General features: G+C 42.8%; 1 protein-coding gene and 1 gene segment (V, D, J or C); one reads left to right on the top strand and one right to left on the bottom strand.

The window, feature by feature from the left end:
- LOC121645006 (thyroglobulin-like) overlaps positions 1-18,200 on the top strand; it is a 258,794-nt gene that overhangs the window by 191,411 nt on the left and 49,183 nt on the right. The gene's annotated exons all lie outside the window — the stretch shown is intronic.
- On the bottom strand, positions 13,068-14,015 carry LOC121645177. The segment is given in 2 exon segments: positions 13,068-13,501; positions 13,786-14,015. Coding segments are annotated over 2 exon segments (435 nt in total).

Genomic DNA, 18,200 nt, shown 5'->3' on the forward strand with positions numbered 1-18,200 from the left:
CCTGGACTAAGAAAATGTTCCTCATTGGCCCAGTTTACAGCTGTTTCTGAGCTGGACCAGGACAGATGTGGACAGATGTGGACGGTAGCCTACGTGTACAGACTAGTTTAGCTGAGCAGCAGCAGTACTGAAATATCCACCTGTCACTTTAACACAGCACATAAAATGAAGTGGTATTTTCTCTGTGGTAGCAGGAAATCCCATATAGACCCTGTATGTCCAAGGCTGGAATAACCAGTAGCTTTTATGTTTGGGCTGATGGGAGATGGAACAGTACAGCAACAAACCAGGTGGTTGTTTGCAGTTGCACCAAAAAACCATGTGATATGATCGCTGTGACACCGTTCCAGGTCACATTATTGGTTTTCCTGCACACTTTACAAAAAGCTTCCCGATCGTTCCCCATGACCGGCTAAAGCCGGTCTTTAAATGCCGGGTCAGCGAGCCAAAGTTGTGGGACGGAACGTGGCTTGCTAGCATCAACATACTAGAGCTGTTCCGACACCACGCATGCACACAACAGGTCGGACAGCAGAACCGATCGAGGCTTTCAATGCCGGCCCAGGTCCTGCCGTCCTGCTCACACGTATATATCAGGACTGGATGTCGTCACTAATTTCCTGAATCAATTCCATTCACAACAACCTATTTCAATTCAATTTAGATTAAATCTGATTTGATATCGATTCATTTATACCTGATTATGTAACATCACCTGTTTTTCTTCAATATTAAAGATGATCTCAGTTAACTTTTTAATATATAAAACACTGAGTGCATCTACTTGACAATCAGTTATCTGGGAGTAATCAGATTACTGTAATAATCTGATTTAACACATCTTCATTCATTTCTGAAATACCAGAACAAAACAGTGTTTCCCCAGATTCACAGCCAGAAACTCTGTGATGGAAAAAAAACTCAGAGAAACAAGTGAAACTTTTTAAAAGTCCTGATGAAGCGTTTCATTCAGCGGAGTCGCTCTAAATATTCTTTAAGTTCAAATCTCACATAACGTGCTGTTAATAAAACCTACAAAGAACACTGGATCCATTTAAATCCGTAATACCATTCAGAAATTCCTACAATGACGTAGTTTCAGCTTAAGCAGCTGTGTGAGTTGCCATGACGACCGTGACGCTATGGGTGTAAAACTGGAGCAGGAGAAATCCTCCATCTGCTCCTCACTGCAGCAAGATGCTTCCTTCTTCCATCATTTCTGTCTGATTTTCAGCTGGTTGACGTGTTTTCAGACACGTGCACTCTGTCCTCTGACAGAAACCTGTGTGTGTGTGTGTGTGTTTTAACTGCTGTGGACACAGAGAGCAGCTATGACATGCCGTCATGGAAACCAGATAAATAGCATCAGACTGTTTACTGTTTGATAAAAGGATGAAGTGTAAACTTGTTCTAGAGGAAATGTGACTTTAAATGACCATGTGGGATTTATTTTAAACTACGTGGGTTGTGACATCACTTCCTGTTGCTGGAAGTGACAGTGGTCGTTAGCATTAGCTGCTAATATGAGAGTCGTAGCGTTAGTTGCTAATGTGAGCAGTAATACCCTGAAAAAGACTTTACAGATGAATGTAATCCACACTGGTGAATAAAAACATCTGAATGTCACACTTAATCTCGGGAAGAGAAGCTGATTGGATGGAGGCGACAGAGGAAACCAGTTGTGTGTATATATGCTAAGATCTCGCTGAGTCTCGGTAAGTCAGGCAAAAGTCACGTTAACAGAAATGAGGACATATGAAAAACTGATCTCAAAGTTTTATGAATCGATGTTGGATTTATTTTATTTTAATAATTAAAATAAAAAAATTGGTTTGTCAAACCCAGCCCATCCATCCGTTCCTCCATCCATCCTTATCCGGGGTCGGGTTGCGGGGGCAGCTGCCTCAGCAGGGAAACCCAGACTTCCCTCTACCCGGCACATTCAACAGCTCATCCAGGGGAATCCTGAGGCGTTCCCAGGCCAGCCGAGAGATGTAGTCCGTCCAGCGTGTCCTGGGTCTTCCCCGGGGCCTCTTTCCGGTGGGACGTGCCTGGAACACCTCACCAGGGAGGCGTCCAGGAAGCATCCTAACCAGATGCCCGAGCCACCTCATCTGGCTCCTCTGGATGTGGAGGAGCAGCGGCTCTACTCTGAGCCCCTCCCGGACCACCGAGCTTCTCACCCTATCTCTAAGGGAGAGTCCGGCCACCCTGCGGAGAAAACTCATTTCGGCCGCTTGTACTCGCGATCTTGTTCTTTCGGTCACTACCCACAGTCCCCAAACTGAGAAAAACTACCAAGAGTCTGGAACGAGTAAAAGTATAAAAAAGTTTCTTTTTTAGGAACCCTAGTAATTAACCTAAACTAAAATCTTTCTTCATGTTTTTCATTTGTCCCTTTATCCCTCCAGAGGTTCCACATCAATATGTGTACAAGGTGGATGAAGCTCTTCAAGATGACCAGCAGCTGTGCAACCAGAACTCAAACCTGGACCAGGAGCAACCAGAGTCTGCTCGTATTAAAGAGGAAGAGGAGGAACTCCTCAGCAGTCAGGAGGAAGAGCAGCTTTGGCTGAAGGATGAAACTGTGAAATTTCAACAGCTCATCCAGGGGAATCCCGAGGCGTTCCCAGGCCAGCCGAGAGATGTCGACCGTCCAGCATGTCCTGGGTCTTCCCCGCGGCCTCCTCCAGATGGGACATGCCCGAACACCTCATCAGGGAGGCGTCCTGGAGGTATCCTGACTAGTAGGGCTGCACAATTAATCCGATTTTGACCACAATTAAATTCACCTGATCGTCAACGATACTTACATTCAAAGTGCGGCTCTGCTGCATCTCTGATCACGTACATTCTCACCCTGTAGTCTGCCAACCACCAGGAGGCCAACGCAAGGCCAAAGCTTCATTAAGCTGCCTAAATAACAAGGGCGCAGTAACACACCCCTTTAACAGCCGGCAGCTGGTTGTACTCAGTGCTGCCAACTAGGGCTGCAACGCTTAGTCGACGTTGTCGACAATAAAAATAGTCGTCAACGAATTTAGCCGTTGACTATTGTCTGCAAAAAAAAAAAAAAAAACTACAGAGTGAGACATCGTCTTCTCTTTTTTATCTCTGCTGAGAGTTGCACATGTGCAATAAAGTCCGCCAGAGGAAAAATATGGCGTCGGACTAGGGAGCAAAACGGTGGCAGAGGATGTCAAAAGTCTGGAACAACTTCACGTTAAACTTATAAAATAAATTAAATACATGTGAGGTTTGTAAAGCGGACCTTGTGTACGACGCAAGTACGTCTGCAACGCTCGAACACTTAAAGAGGAGGAACGTCGGACTTACATAACAACCTCATGCAAGATTTCAAAGCTGAAAGTGAAATAAGATCCATTTATAATAATCATGAGATCCATAATCCGATTGGTCGACTAGTCGTTTTAATAGTCGGTGACTAATCGACCATCAGAATAGTTATTAGTTGCAGCTCTGTTGCCAACGAAGCGACTTCATCACTGTATTTAGCGAGTTTTCATTCACCTCTAGCCATTTTTTAAAAAACGACTAGCGACAAATCCAGCAACCCCCCATCACCTCCCACCGAGATGCGGCCAAAGAGGCATCCTCCAAGATCAGCAGCCCCTCATCAGCCCAGCCACCCCGGTTCCCGGCCCCCAGGGCAACCAACTCCCCCTATACACCCCCAGCGGCGCCCCAAAGGAAGAGGGGTGTGTCACCATTGTCCTCTTCCACCTCCCCGCTCATGGCTGTTTGTGGTGAGTGTGTTTTTTGCAAGTAAAACTGGGGGGGGCAGTGACCATATTGTGCTGGGAGCAAGGTCATGTTAGTAGTCACGCCCTCTACACACCACATGACATGCCCCCCAGAAGTTGTTTGTGTGTTATGTTGGTGTTTTGATGTCTAAGTGTAATTTAAACCGAGAGGCGAGTCGCCACAGGGTGCAGCTAAGGAAGACACTTGGGTGGTCCCCCCGGCCACACCCCAACATGATGACCAGGCCACGCAGAGACTGCAGCCAACGAGCCTCCACCGATCCCAGAAGACACCCACCCACCAGACACCCAAGGGGGAGGGTGAGGAGCGGAAGCAGAATAGCGGGAGAGCCCAGATCCACGGCGCACCACCCCCAGGCCCCCCCACAGGGTCATGTCATCCCTCCCCACCCCACCTACTCACCTATGATCTTACACACTCCCACTCATCCTAGCACATGCATACGCACACACCCACACAAACATCCAGAGCATAGACACACACACAACATACAAGCATCCCTGCCTCACACCCCAGCACCTCCCCCCATAATCCCCCAAATCCCACTCAGCCCTCTTTCAAACCCCTACACCCCTCCTGCTCCCAGGCCATACCCTGGGTCCCAGGGCGGCAACCAGACACCAGGGCATGCACCAACCCACACCATGTCAGCACATCCGGGCAGGCCTAGACACCCGGCACATGCGGACCCCACCACCTCGGAGGGAGGAGGACCACCCCCAGGCACCAGAGCCCAGAACCCCCGCCCAGCCTGCCCCGGAATAGCCCGGCCGCCCGGCCCAGGACCGACGCCCACCGACCCAGGCGCCACCAGTGGCCTCACTTCCCGCCACGAGGCGACTCCAACCGCTGGCCCCCACAGCCTATGACAGGGCCGGACCCAGAGCCACCCCCATCACAGAGCAGCCCGGTCCCGCACCACGGGCAACCACTAAGAACCCGCAACCACCAGTCACTCCCGGCCATTTTTCAACCCCCAAAGCAACGAGGTCACAGTCCTCCACCTACACTAAGTGATGGAACTAAGCACAGGTGACCAGAGGGAATGAGATTCAGCTAAATGGTTCTTTGAGGAGGCTGACATTGTCTCACTACTGATGTGGTCAACTAAGAGATTCCTAAACTGATGAAAACACAGATTATTTTTGGTTTTCCAGTTCTCTAGGATAGTTTTCTTTGCAATGCATAATGCTGTGCGTATCATGTGTGCAGAGTTAGTTGCAATGTTAATGTCACCCAAGTCACCTAGTAGACACAGTGCGGGGTTTGCAGGAATATTACATTTAAACCATGTTGACATGTCCACACATAGCTGAAACCAGAACCTGCGGACAGGTGTGCAGGACCGCAAGGCATGGAGATAGTTGTCAGGTGTGTTTTCATTGCAGTGTGGGCAGATGTTTGATTGTGACAGACCCATCCTGAACATCCTTTGTCCTGTATAATGAGTTCTATGCAGAATTTTGAATTGTATCAGTTGCATATAACCAGATCCTCACACAATGCTTGCTCTACATCTAACCATGATTCATCCAGACTGCTAGGTTTAAGCTATTTGGAGATGAACTGCATCTTGTTAGCTAAGAAAACATGATTAACGTTGGGTAGCTCCAATCCGCCTCTATCTTTAGTCTGTTGTAAAGTTTTTAGACTGATACGTGATGGCTTGTTTTTCCATAAAAATTTTGATATATGTGAGTCCAGTGACTTAAACTAGTTGGAGGATGGTTTAATGGGTATCATTAAAAACCGATAGTTTACTTTAGATAGAACCATCATTTTAACTGTAGCAACCCTCCCCATGAGTGATATGGGTAAGCGCCTCCACCGTGAGAGATCATCCTCTATTGTTTTAAGTAGCTGGACATAATTTAGCTTTGTTAGTTCTGATAACCTGGGGGAAACATTTATGCCTATATATCTAATGTTTCCAGACTGTATTGTAGTATTGGGTGTGTTTTGTAGGTCACAGTTAATGGGCATAAAAATAGTCTTAGACCAGTTAATAGAGTAATCAGATATTGATGAGTACATGTTAATAAGTGTGATTGTCTGGGGGAGAGATGTCAGTGGGTTCTGGAGGAAAAGTAATACATCATCAGCATAAAGACTTATCTTATGTTCTATATTTTTGGCATGGATTCCTTTAATCTCTTTATTTTGTCTTATGGCAGCAGCTAGGGGTTCAATAAAAATAGCAAAGAGTGATGGAGAAAGTGGGCAGCCCTGTCTGGTTCCTCTCTGCAAACAGAAGCTTGGAGAAGTTTGATCATTGGTCTTCACAAATGCATTTGGGTTGTTATATAATATCTTTATCCAATCTATGAAAGATGACCCAAACCCAGATTTGTTTAATGTTGCAAATAAAAATTTCCAGTTTACTCGGTCAAACGCTTTTTCTGCGTCTAAAGAAATGACTGTGGATTCCAGATTATGTAGAGTAGAATAATCTATGATGTTAATTAATCTACGCATGTTAGTAGAGGAAAGTCTACCTCTAATAAAGCCTGTTTGGTCAGGATGTATTATTAGAGGGGTTATTTTTTCTATTCTTCTGGCCAAAGCTTTGCTAATTATTTTGAGATCTACATTTATCAATGAAATTGGACGGTAACTGGATGGAAGTGTCGGGTCTTTACCTGGTTTTAATAGTAGAGTAATATTGGCTAGGTTCATATTTGAAGGTATTTTTTGTTTTTCCTTTATTTCTAATATCATATTGTAGAAAGTGGGTGCCAACGTTGTCCAGAATTCTTTGTAGAATTCTGCTGGGTAGCCATCTGGACCTGGAGCTTTATTGTTGGACATATGCTGGAGAGCTTCATGGAGTTCGCCAACTGAAAGACCATCCATCCAAGACGATTTTATTTTCATGTTTTAATTGAAGAAGATTGATGTTACTAAGAAATTTATCAATGTTGTCATCTGTTGTAGTTAGTTGTGATGTATATAATGTTTTATAGAATTCTTTGAAAGTGTTATTTATCTTGTCAGGGTCGTGGCTGATGTTTCCTTCTGGATCTCTGACAGAGGAGATGGTTGTTTTCTCCTCATTTGTTTTTAACTGATTAGCCAGGAACCTTCCAGATTTGTTGCCATGCTCAAAATTCTCCAAGCGAAGTCTTTGCACCAAGAACTGCGTCTTTTTATCTATTATTTCATTAAATTCAAGTTTAGCTTTGCTTATAGCATTTAGTGTGTGTTCTTCTGGGGAGACGTGGTAAGCTCCTCTAAGGATTTAATTCTGAGTTCTAACTCTGAAATTCTCAAAGTTTCCTTCTTTTTCTTATGAGAAGAGAAGGAAATTATTTTCCCTCTCATTACTGCTTTTCCTGCTTCCCAAAGAACACACACTGAAGTTTCTGGCAAGTCGTTATTTTCTAGATATAAGGACCATTCTCTTTTGAAGTAGCTGATAAACTCAGGATCTTTAAGTAATGACGTATTAAACCTCCAGTTTCTAGTTGCTGGTTTATTGCTCTTACTTCTCAGAGTGAATGATACTGGTGCGTGATCACTAATGCTAATAGGATGGATTCTGATTTCTGACATGTCATTCATCAGCGAGCTGCTAGTTAAGAAATAATCTAATCTAGAATAGGAATGGTGAACTGAAGAGAAGAAGGTGTATTCTCTTAGTGTGGGATGGTGAGAGCGCCAAGCATCACAGAGACCAAAATCCTTCATGTACTGTTATACAGTTTCTGAGGATTTCCAGACTCGATGAGCTCCTGTGGTACTTTGTTTGTCCAGTATAATGTTAAAATCACCTCCTATAATTAATGTGTTATCTGAGTGACCATAGAGGCGAAGAGGGAGTGAAAGAAGGAGGATCATCTACATTTGGACCAGATATATTTGCAATACATAACTTAACATTTTTAATAGATAATGTAACTATTATAAATCTGCCTTCTGGATCTATGATTGTATTATCTATGTCAAAATTTAACCTTCTATTAATAAGAGTTGCTACTCCTCTCTGCCTAGAATTATAACAAGCTGAATACACGTGTGGAAACTGGGTTGTTGAGAGAAGATCTATTGTTGAGTTTGATAAATGAGTCTCTTGGAGTAATATTATATCTGCTTTCATTTCCTGCAAACGATTAAAAATGTTTAACCTCTTTTCCCCTGTGCCAGCTCCACGCACATTCCAAGTGACAAATGTGAGTTCGTTCATGAACCAACCACAGAGATGAGGCTATATGCATATTACTGAAGCGTGTGTGCGTGCATCCCACTGCTTCTCTGCGTGCATGTGTATCTGCCAGCTGGTTGTGACAGGGATGTATGTGCGCTTGTGCTGTTCTGTGCGTGTTCCTGTGAATCATGAAAAGTGCTGATGTGTATATAATATAATGACAAGTGTTACCGTTAACCGTTAAAGGGTCGGAGAGAAGAAGTGTAAAGAGTGAAAAGAGCGACAGTGCCAAATGAAAAAAGTAATTTAAAAAACGCATCTGTGCTGAGAACAGTGTAGTGGAGACGGGCAGTGGATTTACTGTTAACTAAATTATCTTTTATGGCAGTTTTAACGATATAACATGATCTAGTGAGAAAATAGGAAAATTAAAGCACATACCAAGTCAGTAGAGCCACGGAGTGATGTCCGGGTCGCGGTACAGCTGTCCATTAATAAATAATTTATCCACCGAGATGACAGCGCGAGCGCCTTCAGTGATGGATTTCTTCCTGATGGGAAACAGGACTCTCCGTCGGTCCAGAATCTCTCTGGGATATCGTTCATTTACTCCGAAGTTGGTTCCCTTCAGTTCGCGGCCCTGGTTCTTCACCTGCTCCTTCTGTTTGAAGCTGACGAACTTCGCTACAATAGGTCTTGGTCTTCTGGACCCGGGTTTCCTCCCTCCGAGCCGATGGACTCTGTGAAAGGAGATGTTTTTCATCGTTTCCTCCGGGAGCTTCAGGTGGGTTTTGATGAAGTTTTTCACCGTGGTCTCGGGGTCCTCCTCCGTCTGCTCTGGAATCCCTGCAAATACCAGGTTCTCTCTCATGCTCCGCGCCTGCAGATCGATCACCGTTTCCTTCATCTTCTTGTTTTCTTCTGAGAGACGGGGTCAAGCCCTCGGTGAGGGATTTTACCGACTCTCTGAGACCGGCATTTTCTACAGCCAGAGTTTCCACCTGCTTCTGGCTGAATTTTAATGATTCACGTAGCGCCTGGAACTCCTTGTAGAGAATTTCTACCAGGCTCAAACGCACATCAAAACTACTGAGTTTCTTATCTATAGAGATCAGAACATCTGTTGAGTCGTTCCCCGGTGGTGAAATAGCTCCAGGTGAATCCTCATTTCGCTGTCTCTTGGCCTTGGATGAGGTGGAGGGGGTGGACGTGTTGTTTGGTTTCCCCATGACGATTCTATCGTAACAACGATCTATAAAATCTGTCAGGCTGGCCAAATCCTCCCCGCTGTGCTCCAGAGTGTACCTTTTAAAGACACTATTTTTCTACTTTAAAGAATATTTTGATTAGGCTGACACAAAATACAATTGAATGAAAACATAAATGTTTGGGCGCGCCTAGTTTGAATCTGCCGGTAAATGTATTTGTTGCATTATTTGTCATCTATAGTAAATTAAAGTTTAATTTTTCACTAAAATTGTTGCCACATAGTTTGTCTATAATTAAATAAAAACACCTGTTTTTCCAAACACGGTGAATAATCGTGATTAATAATCGTGATTAATAATCGTGATTACAATATTGATCAAAATAATCGTGATTATTATTTTGGTCAAAATCGTCCAGCCATACTGACCAGATGCTCGAGCCACTGTTGGAAAAGAGATAAATAAGTAATAGTATAAATATTAAGTCCTATTTTTTCTTTTTTGGGAACCCTAGTAATTAACCTAAACTAAAATCTTTCTTCATGTTTTTCATTTGTTGCTTTATCCCTCCAGAGGTTCCACATCAATATGTCTACAAGGTGGATGAAGCTCTTCAAGATGACCAGCAGCTGTGCAACCAGAACTCAAACCTGGACCAGGAGCAACCAGAGTCTGCTCGTATTAAAGAGGAAGAGGAGGAACTCCTCAGCAGTCAGGAGGAAGAGCAGCTTTGGCTGAAGGATGAAACTGATCAGTTTTCAATACCGGCTGCTCATGAGGAAGATGGTCACAGTGATCCAGAACCAAACAGGGACCATACTCCCTCTTACAGTCCTCCTGCAGACCAACATTCACCTTTAGAGGAAAGCATGGTTGAAGACTCAGGACCAACAACGTGTGCAGATACACAGCCAGAAAAAAGCTGTCTAACGGAGACAAATGAGAACGTAGGAGAGTCCTCTCTGTTAGAAAGTCATTGTAATGAAAGAGATGAGAAACAACATTCCTGCAAGTTCTGTGGGAAACAATTTAAAATTAAAAGTAAGTTAAGTGTTCATTTAAGAAATCACACAGGAGAGAAACCGTACTCTTGTCAAACATGTGGGAAATGTTTCACTCAAAATAGGTATTTGGTGAACCACACAACAACTCACACAGGTGTGAAGCCATTTTTTTGTCCAACATGTGGAAAATGTTTCGGTCGCCAGAGTACTTTGGTGCGTCATATGAGAATTCACACAGGTGAGAGGCCGTATTCTTGTCAAACATGTGGAAAATGTTTCAATCAAAATGATCATTTAAAGTACCACATGAGCTCTAACAGAGGATGTCAAAAGACACCTTCTAGATTTGTTAACCTAAAATCCCTTGAAAGACAAAAAACAGTCCACAGAGATGAGAAACAACTTTCCTGCAAATTCTGTGGGAAACGATTTAAAATTAAAAGTCGGTTAATTGTTCATGTAAGAACTCATGCAGGTCAGAAGCCATATTCTTGTCCAATATGTGGGAAATGTTTTAGTCAAAATTGTTATTTGTTGACTCACATGAGGATTCACTCAGGAGAGAAGCCATATTCTTGTCAAACATGTGGGAAATGTTTCACTCAAAGTAGTTATTTGGTGAACCACATGAGAATTCACACAGGTGTGAAGCCATTTTTTTGTCCAATATGTGTAAAATGTTTCGGTCGCCAGGATACTTTGATGCGCCATATGAGAATTCACACAGGTGAGAAGCCGTATTCTTGTCAAACATGTGGAAAATGTTTCACTCAAAATGGTCATTTAAAGTACCACATGAGCTCAAACAGAGGATGTCAAAAGCCACCTTCTATATGTGGGAAATGATTCAGTCTAAATCACGTGTCAAATTTAAGACCCGCGGGCCACATCCGGGCTGTGAATAAACTATCTTTGGCCTGCATGATCATATCTAATCACTATTAGAGCTGGCCCGCTGATACAGCACACGTACCACCATAATACTACAAGTCCCACAATGCACTGCCAGTACGTTTACAATCACAGACCTGCTAACGCGTACCTCACCGATTCTCCAGAAACCTGACGGAGCTGCTCACCTTTGTCAACAACCCCTCTCCCCAGAAAATGGCTAAAGGAAAAGTGGACTTTGTAAACAGAGAATATGTTTGTGGATGTAAAGGACAAAGCTGTGTGTCTTCTGTGTGGAGACAGAGAGGCTGGAATGAAGGAATACAACGTAAGAAGACACCTTGAAATGAAGCACCACCACAAATACAAGCATCTGGAAACAAAGACTCCAGAAGTAGAAGAGGTATTAACCCTTTAGGCTCCAGAGTTTTTAGAAGTTTTTAAGGGAACCTGAGAAGAAATTTTGAATATGAACCAGAGTTTGAGTAGTAGTAGAAGTAAAATTACGCATCTAGTTTCATATTGGTAGCCGTATTAGACGCTTAAGCTATGATGCATTTACATACACACATATATATATATATATTTTTTTTTTTTTTGTTTTTTTTTATATACATATATATATATCTACAGAGAAAACTCATTGCAGCTACTTGTATCAGTGATTTTGTTCTTTCAGTAACTACCCACAACTGGTGACCATAAGGTGAAGGGTAGGAACGTAGATCAGCCAGTAGATCTAAAACATCACCAACAAACTCCTTCTACACCAATACAGACTGATGCAGAGTCTGTATCGATCTGCCTGTCAATCTCACGCTCCATCCTTCCCTCACTCATGAAGAAGATAAGAACTCCTCCACTTGGGCAGGACCTCATTCCTGACCTGGAGAGGACACCCTTTTCTGGCTGAAGACCATCGTCTAGAATTTGGAGGTGCTGATTCTCATCCCAGTCGCATCACTCTCAGCTGTGAAGCACGCCAGCGAGAGCTGGAGATCACGGACTGAAGAAGCCAACAGAACCACATCATCTGCAAAAGGAAGAAACTCGAGAGGCGTCCTGAGTTCACCAAACTGGATCCCCTGAACACCTCAGCTGATCCTAGAAATTCTGTCCATAAAAGTAATGAACAGAATTGGTGACAAAGGGCAGCCTTGGAGGAGTTCAACCATCACCGGAAACGACTGATTTACTGCCGGCGATGTGGACCAAGCTCTGACACCGGTCGTACAGGGACCGGACTGCTCGTACAAGAGGGTCCTGCACTACTCCCAGAGTACCCCCCACAGGAGTCCCCAGGGGACATGGTCAGACTCCTTCACTAGGTCCACACAACACATGTAGACTGGTTGGGTGAACTCCCACGATCCCTCTAAGACCCTGAAGAGGGTTTAGACCTGGTCCACTGTTCCAGGACCGGGATGAAAACCACACTGCTCCTCAATCCAGGGTTCATTTATTCAATGGACCCTTCTCTCCAGGAGCCCTGAATAGATCTTTCCAGGGAGGCTGAGGAGTGTGATCCACCTGACACACACACTCACAGTACTCTATAAAAAAGATGAAACCTTTGTCATTGAAATTTTTGAAATATCTCAGTTTTGATTTTATGATGCAGCAAAATAACTAATTCTTTCACTTCATCTTTAATTCTTTATCATTTGTCCATACACATAGACAGCTATGACCTAAATGCATATTTTATTAACCCTTCCTCCATTATCCACACTGTGTATGTGTGTACATAGAAAGCCAGATACTGTCGTAGTTTTTTCAATTTATTTTATTTTTATTTACTATATTTACTACTTAATCTGTTTTTCTGAAGTTGATCTGTAGTAACACACAAATAACCCTGTTGTGGGATTAATAAAATCATAAATCTTAAAGTCTCATTTTATCTTTTCATTATGTATACACTATGTTCTGATTCTTGTAGTAAAGTAATAAAATATATATTTTATTAGAGTGTAATGATGTAGAAAACAGTGATGTTTACACTATTTAGACCTGTACAAAGAACTCAGACTGAATCCTGACAAACCATAGAAGTGTAACAGTGTGTGAGGCCCTCTAGTGGACGTTGTGGAGTATTGCGTTGTCTTTGCTCCAAAGGTTTTTGTCCAGAGTTTTGCTGTTTCCTGTCACTGTGGGCTGCAGAGCACAGTAGTACACAGCAGAGTCAGACACATGAAGCTTCTGAATCTTCAGAGGAACCGATTTGTCTCTGAGCTCAGCATCAAATCTGTCTTTACTGAACTCTGGATCATTATCTGTTGTTTCCGCTGTGGTTGAGTAACGTCTCAGCATGTACTTTGGGAAACTATTTACTTCTTGTTTGTACCAGATCAATGTGGGAGCTGCAGTACTTGTGGTAGTAAAAGTACAGCTGAGTTTAACATGGTCTCCTTCAGCAGCAGTAACATCTTCTCTTGGCTGGGTCACTGTGTCTTCTCCTTTACACTCTGAGGAAGAACAGAACATGCAGAGGAAGAGATGAATCAATAAAGATGATTGATTAAAGGAGAAGAATGAGCAGCTTTAAAGAGTTCTATTCCATGTAGAATAGATGTCATTTCCACTCATCATTGTCACTTTGAAGCATAGAAGGTGTTTTTACAAGGTAACAAATGGCAGCAGAAATGATGTGCTGTGATTTTCTGTAGAATGAACATTAAAAGCTCTTCATGTACAGCTCAGTAATGTGTTCAAGTGTTTGAAGAGGAAACATGTTGAGTTTCTATCTTACCAAAGAAAAGAGCAGCCAGAATAATCCACAGCCAATGTTCCATCTGTACAACAAGGTTTCAATCAGCAGGAGAAACTAGCTGATGTTCAACATTCAGTCTGACAATTGTTCTCTTCACAGCAGCTCTTCTTATTGACAGAAAGCTTGAACACAGTGCAGAAGTAGAGCCCCGCCTACTTCATCATGTGGCCTCTAGTGGAGGAAAAAGTTCACTTCAACAGGGAGGAAAAAGCCTTCAAGCAGCGCCTCAGTGAGCTGTTCACAGCTGACACCTAAAGGAAGAGAAAACTCTGGAACTTTCTGATCTGATAGTTGTTCTCAGTCAAACCCTCTTCATGGTAAATATATGATTTAGTTTTCAAAGCTTCCTGGAGCTGAAAGAATCAGCAACAAGGAGAATCAGATTGAAAACAGCATCTGTAAAACTGACAAAGAGCTGCAGGAGGACCTGATGGAGGAAGGAACTAAAGTATCAGAACAGACTGAAGGAAACCATGAAGTAAAGCAACTGATTCTCCTCCTGGATTCTCACTAAATACCACAACTAGCTGAAAACTATTTGAAGTCTCTTTTACTTTTTTAAGAATCTGACCTGACAATCTCCATTTTAGCTGATTCCAGTCCCCAGAACAGAACCAGAACTTCTGGATCAGTTTGTTCAGTTTCTTTAAGTCTCTGCTTCATTTTTTATTCAGCTTTATGTGTAAAGTGCAGTTTCACCACAAAGCCATCTCCAGGCAGTTTTACCATCTAAATAAACTATAATCCAGTTTCCACTGAACTTTAATCGTATCTGATCTACTTGGAACAAATTCCCAGTAATCCTGATTAGTCCAGTTTATCATGTGTTTCATAGAAAGCCGATCTATAGAAAGCTGACCTAGAGATGGAAGCAACAGATAGCAAGACGTTTGATTCAATCCACTGTCATCAGCTGCATGAGGTGAGTGGAGCAGAAAACCTTCCAGGAAGGAAAACCTCCAGCAGAACCAGAACCAGGAGGAGGAGCCATCTGCCTGGACCAGTTGGAGGTGGAGAGGACTGTTATTGGAAGCATTGATGAAGCTGTGATCAATGGGAGATGGATTTACCTGCTTTTGATCCTGCTGGTGGAGGTAAGAAGACTTCAACACTGACATCATGTGTGGCTCCACCTGCTGTTGAGGGTCCTCCACGACCCCTGTGGTGCTGTGTAGTGAAGGTAAGACGGGGCCACACTGAAACTATCTGCTGCTGAAACTGATGCTGACGGACTGTCAGAGGCTGCACTGAACTCTGAAGTATCGCCTCAACTTGACTCTTGTTTCATGTGTTTAAGTGGAATTCAGTGGGATGACGTGGTTCATTGTTCACACTGTTCAATGTTTTCTAACGTGCCCTCTCAAACTCAAGTTATACAGCATGACATGGATGTGGGGGCCTCCACCCTATAAAACAGCCCCCCTACAGGATAAATCCTGATAAACATCCGTGTTTAAATGCAGGTTGATTACATGTTGCATGGCGTTGCTGAACCAGCTGTAGCTCCTGGAGTTCACCCTGCCTTTAGGACGGTAAATCTGGTGGGTCTGACCGTTTCTGTAGAAACTTCAAGAAGATAAACGGCCTCACCAAATCCAGCTGCTACCTCCTTCCTCAGATGGAGGATTGTGGTGGGGGGGTTGGTTATGGTGGTTGGTTATGTGCTGAGGAGAACAGGAGGGACAGTGAGATGAATAGAAGAAGAAGATCTGAGGGTACAAACAGGAAGGTCAGAGATGTATGAAGGGGCGAGGTTGTGAATGGCTTGTATGTTAATAGAATTAATTTATACTGAATGCGATATGTGACAGGGAGCCAGTAGAGTTTCTGTAGCACAGGTGTGATGTGGGAAATAGATGATGTCATTGTACTGATACAAGCTGCTGTATTTTGTATCAGTTGTAGCTTATAGAGGATTTTTAGGGGACAGCGTACAGAAGGAAGTTGTAATAGTCAAGTGGAGAGGAGACTAGACTGAACCAGTATGGCAGCAGTGTGAGGTGTGAGGGAAGGATGAAGATGTTTGATGCTGCAGAGATGAAAGTTTGTTAACCAGATTAAATTATTGATATGGGAAGTGAAGGAGAGTGTGCTATCCAGGATGACACACAAGCTCTTAACCTGAAAGGAGGAAGGGACAGATGAATGTTGTTAAATATTGTTAAACTGCTAGATTTGGTTAACGTGGACTTGGTACCAATAAGCAACATTTCTGTTTTTTCATTATTTAATTGATAAACTTCCATATGAGCCATGATTTTATTTCAGTGAGACAGTCAGAGAGGGATGAAGGTAGAAGGATTTATTGGAAATATAGACTTGGGTGTCATCTGCATAGCAGTGGAGTGGACATGATGTTTCTGGGAAAATAACTCCAACGAGGGGGGTTTAAAGAGGACCCAGGAATGAACCCTGTAGTACCAGGATGTTTATAGTTTTTAGATGAGATGGAAGAAATGGATCATATCAGTCCAGTTCGGAGATCTCTACACTGACTCTCTGTCTGTCAAAGAATTCATTTTACAAAACTGTGTCTGAATAAAACAACTTCACGTGGTTTACAGCAGAAATATATTAAACATTTTCTGGAATGTTCTGACTTTTTAGGTCATCTGGAAAAGTTTTACTTTACATCCTCATAGTTAAAATGTTGGAAACATGTTTGTGGTTTTTATGAACCAGATATGTGGAACAAACTTTTATTACACACAGTATTTTCTATTCTTTCCAAAGCTCTATGAAGCACATTGTTGGTGAGTTTTTCTGTTAGAATAATTAGTGTTTGCAGCTGGAAACACAGAGACTCTGATAAAACAGGAATGAGCAGAATCCATCTGATATGAAGCTGTGGTCTGAATACCACTTCCCTCCTCTTTGAAGAGTAGTCAGATATCTGTGTTCAGGTTTTTGTACAGCCTCTTCTACACTTTGTATCACTGTGTTTCTAGAGCACAGTAGTAGAGAGCTGTGTCTGCCAGGGTTAGCTCGCTGATGGTCAGGCTGGTTGTTGTAGACCATGTTTCTGAGGAATATCGTTTATCAGGAATATATTCTTCATCACTCGTTGATTTTGCTCCTTTCCAGAGTATAAACTGAGGAGCCTGAAGGTCAGAATGATGTTTGTACCAGTAGAGATAAGGATAACTATCATCAGTCTGATATCTGCATGTGAGTTTGAGAGGTCGTCCTTCTCTTCCACTGACTTCATCTTGTGCAGGAGAGATTGTGTCTGCAGCTTTTAGTCCTGGAAAAAGTAGAGAAAATGAAGCCATCAGACTAACATTGTCCATGAGGCTGAGAGGAGAAGACAGTGGAAAATGTCTCCTGTACAGTGTTACTCTGTGGACATTCACAACTAAATCAACTGTAGAACTCTGTCAGTTCAATTTACAAGATGATCCAAAGATGATTTTCATTCTATCAGAGCAAAGAAAGCAGAAAAGTAGTGAAATGCAGTCTGTATATGTGGTTAATGCAGCAGCTTCAAGCAAACTTTAATCCCTGTTCTTAAACTCACCTAGAATGTGAGATAGAAGCAAAAAGAGGTAAAGCAACATGTCTTTGGAGTTCTTAAAGCCAGACACACAGCAGATGAACAATGTTCTTCCACTGCAGTAGAATGAGGAAGAAATAATGTCATTGGATGGGCTGAAGTTCAGTGGGCGGGGCCATGATGTTTTCAGTTCAGCTCAACCAATCAGATTGTTTCCTGCTTCCACAGCAGCTCTGTCTCTGTCTCTGATCTTTACTGCTTCATTTCTCTCTTGTCTTTGTCATCAGTCCAATGACTCAACAATCAGAGCTTTAACAGTGTGTGAGGCCCTCTAGTGGACGTTGTGGAGTATTGCGTTGTCTTTGCTCCAAAGGTTTTTGTACAGAGTTTTGCTGTTTCCTGTCACTGTGGGCTGCAGAGCACAGTAGTACACAGCAGAGTCAGACACTGCAGCAGAGGAGATCTCCAGATCCAGTTGTTTCTGTTCTTTAATCACTTTAAAAGACAGTCCAGGAACTGAAGGAGATATTTTTGATCCTGTTCCAAAGTGAGAGATCAGGAATTCTGGTGGTTTTCCTGGATATTGTTGATACCAGTAAAACTCATCAAGACCATCTGGTGTTTTAGAGTAAGTGTAGGACAGAGTAACAGAGCTTCCTTCTAAACTGGACTCTTCATTCTTGACTGCAGTGAGTTCTTCACAGCTGACACCTAAAGGAAGAGAGAAGTCAAATAAGTGAAGAAGAAGCAGAAAATCCAGAAATGGATGTTTTAAAGAAGCAAACAAACCTGTTAGAATGACTAGAAACAGCAGAGTGAATCCAAATGTCTGCAAAGACAGCATGTTGAATAAAGGTGATGTTTGTGGTTTGTGTGTTGAACTGTGTTGAATGTGGAAGTT

This window comes from Melanotaenia boesemani, chromosome 8 (genome assembly GCF_017639745.1).
Source record: "Melanotaenia boesemani isolate fMelBoe1 chromosome 8, fMelBoe1.pri, whole genome shotgun sequence".
In the NCBI taxonomy this organism is placed as follows: Eukaryota; Metazoa; Chordata; class Actinopteri; order Atheriniformes; family Melanotaeniidae; genus Melanotaenia; species Melanotaenia boesemani.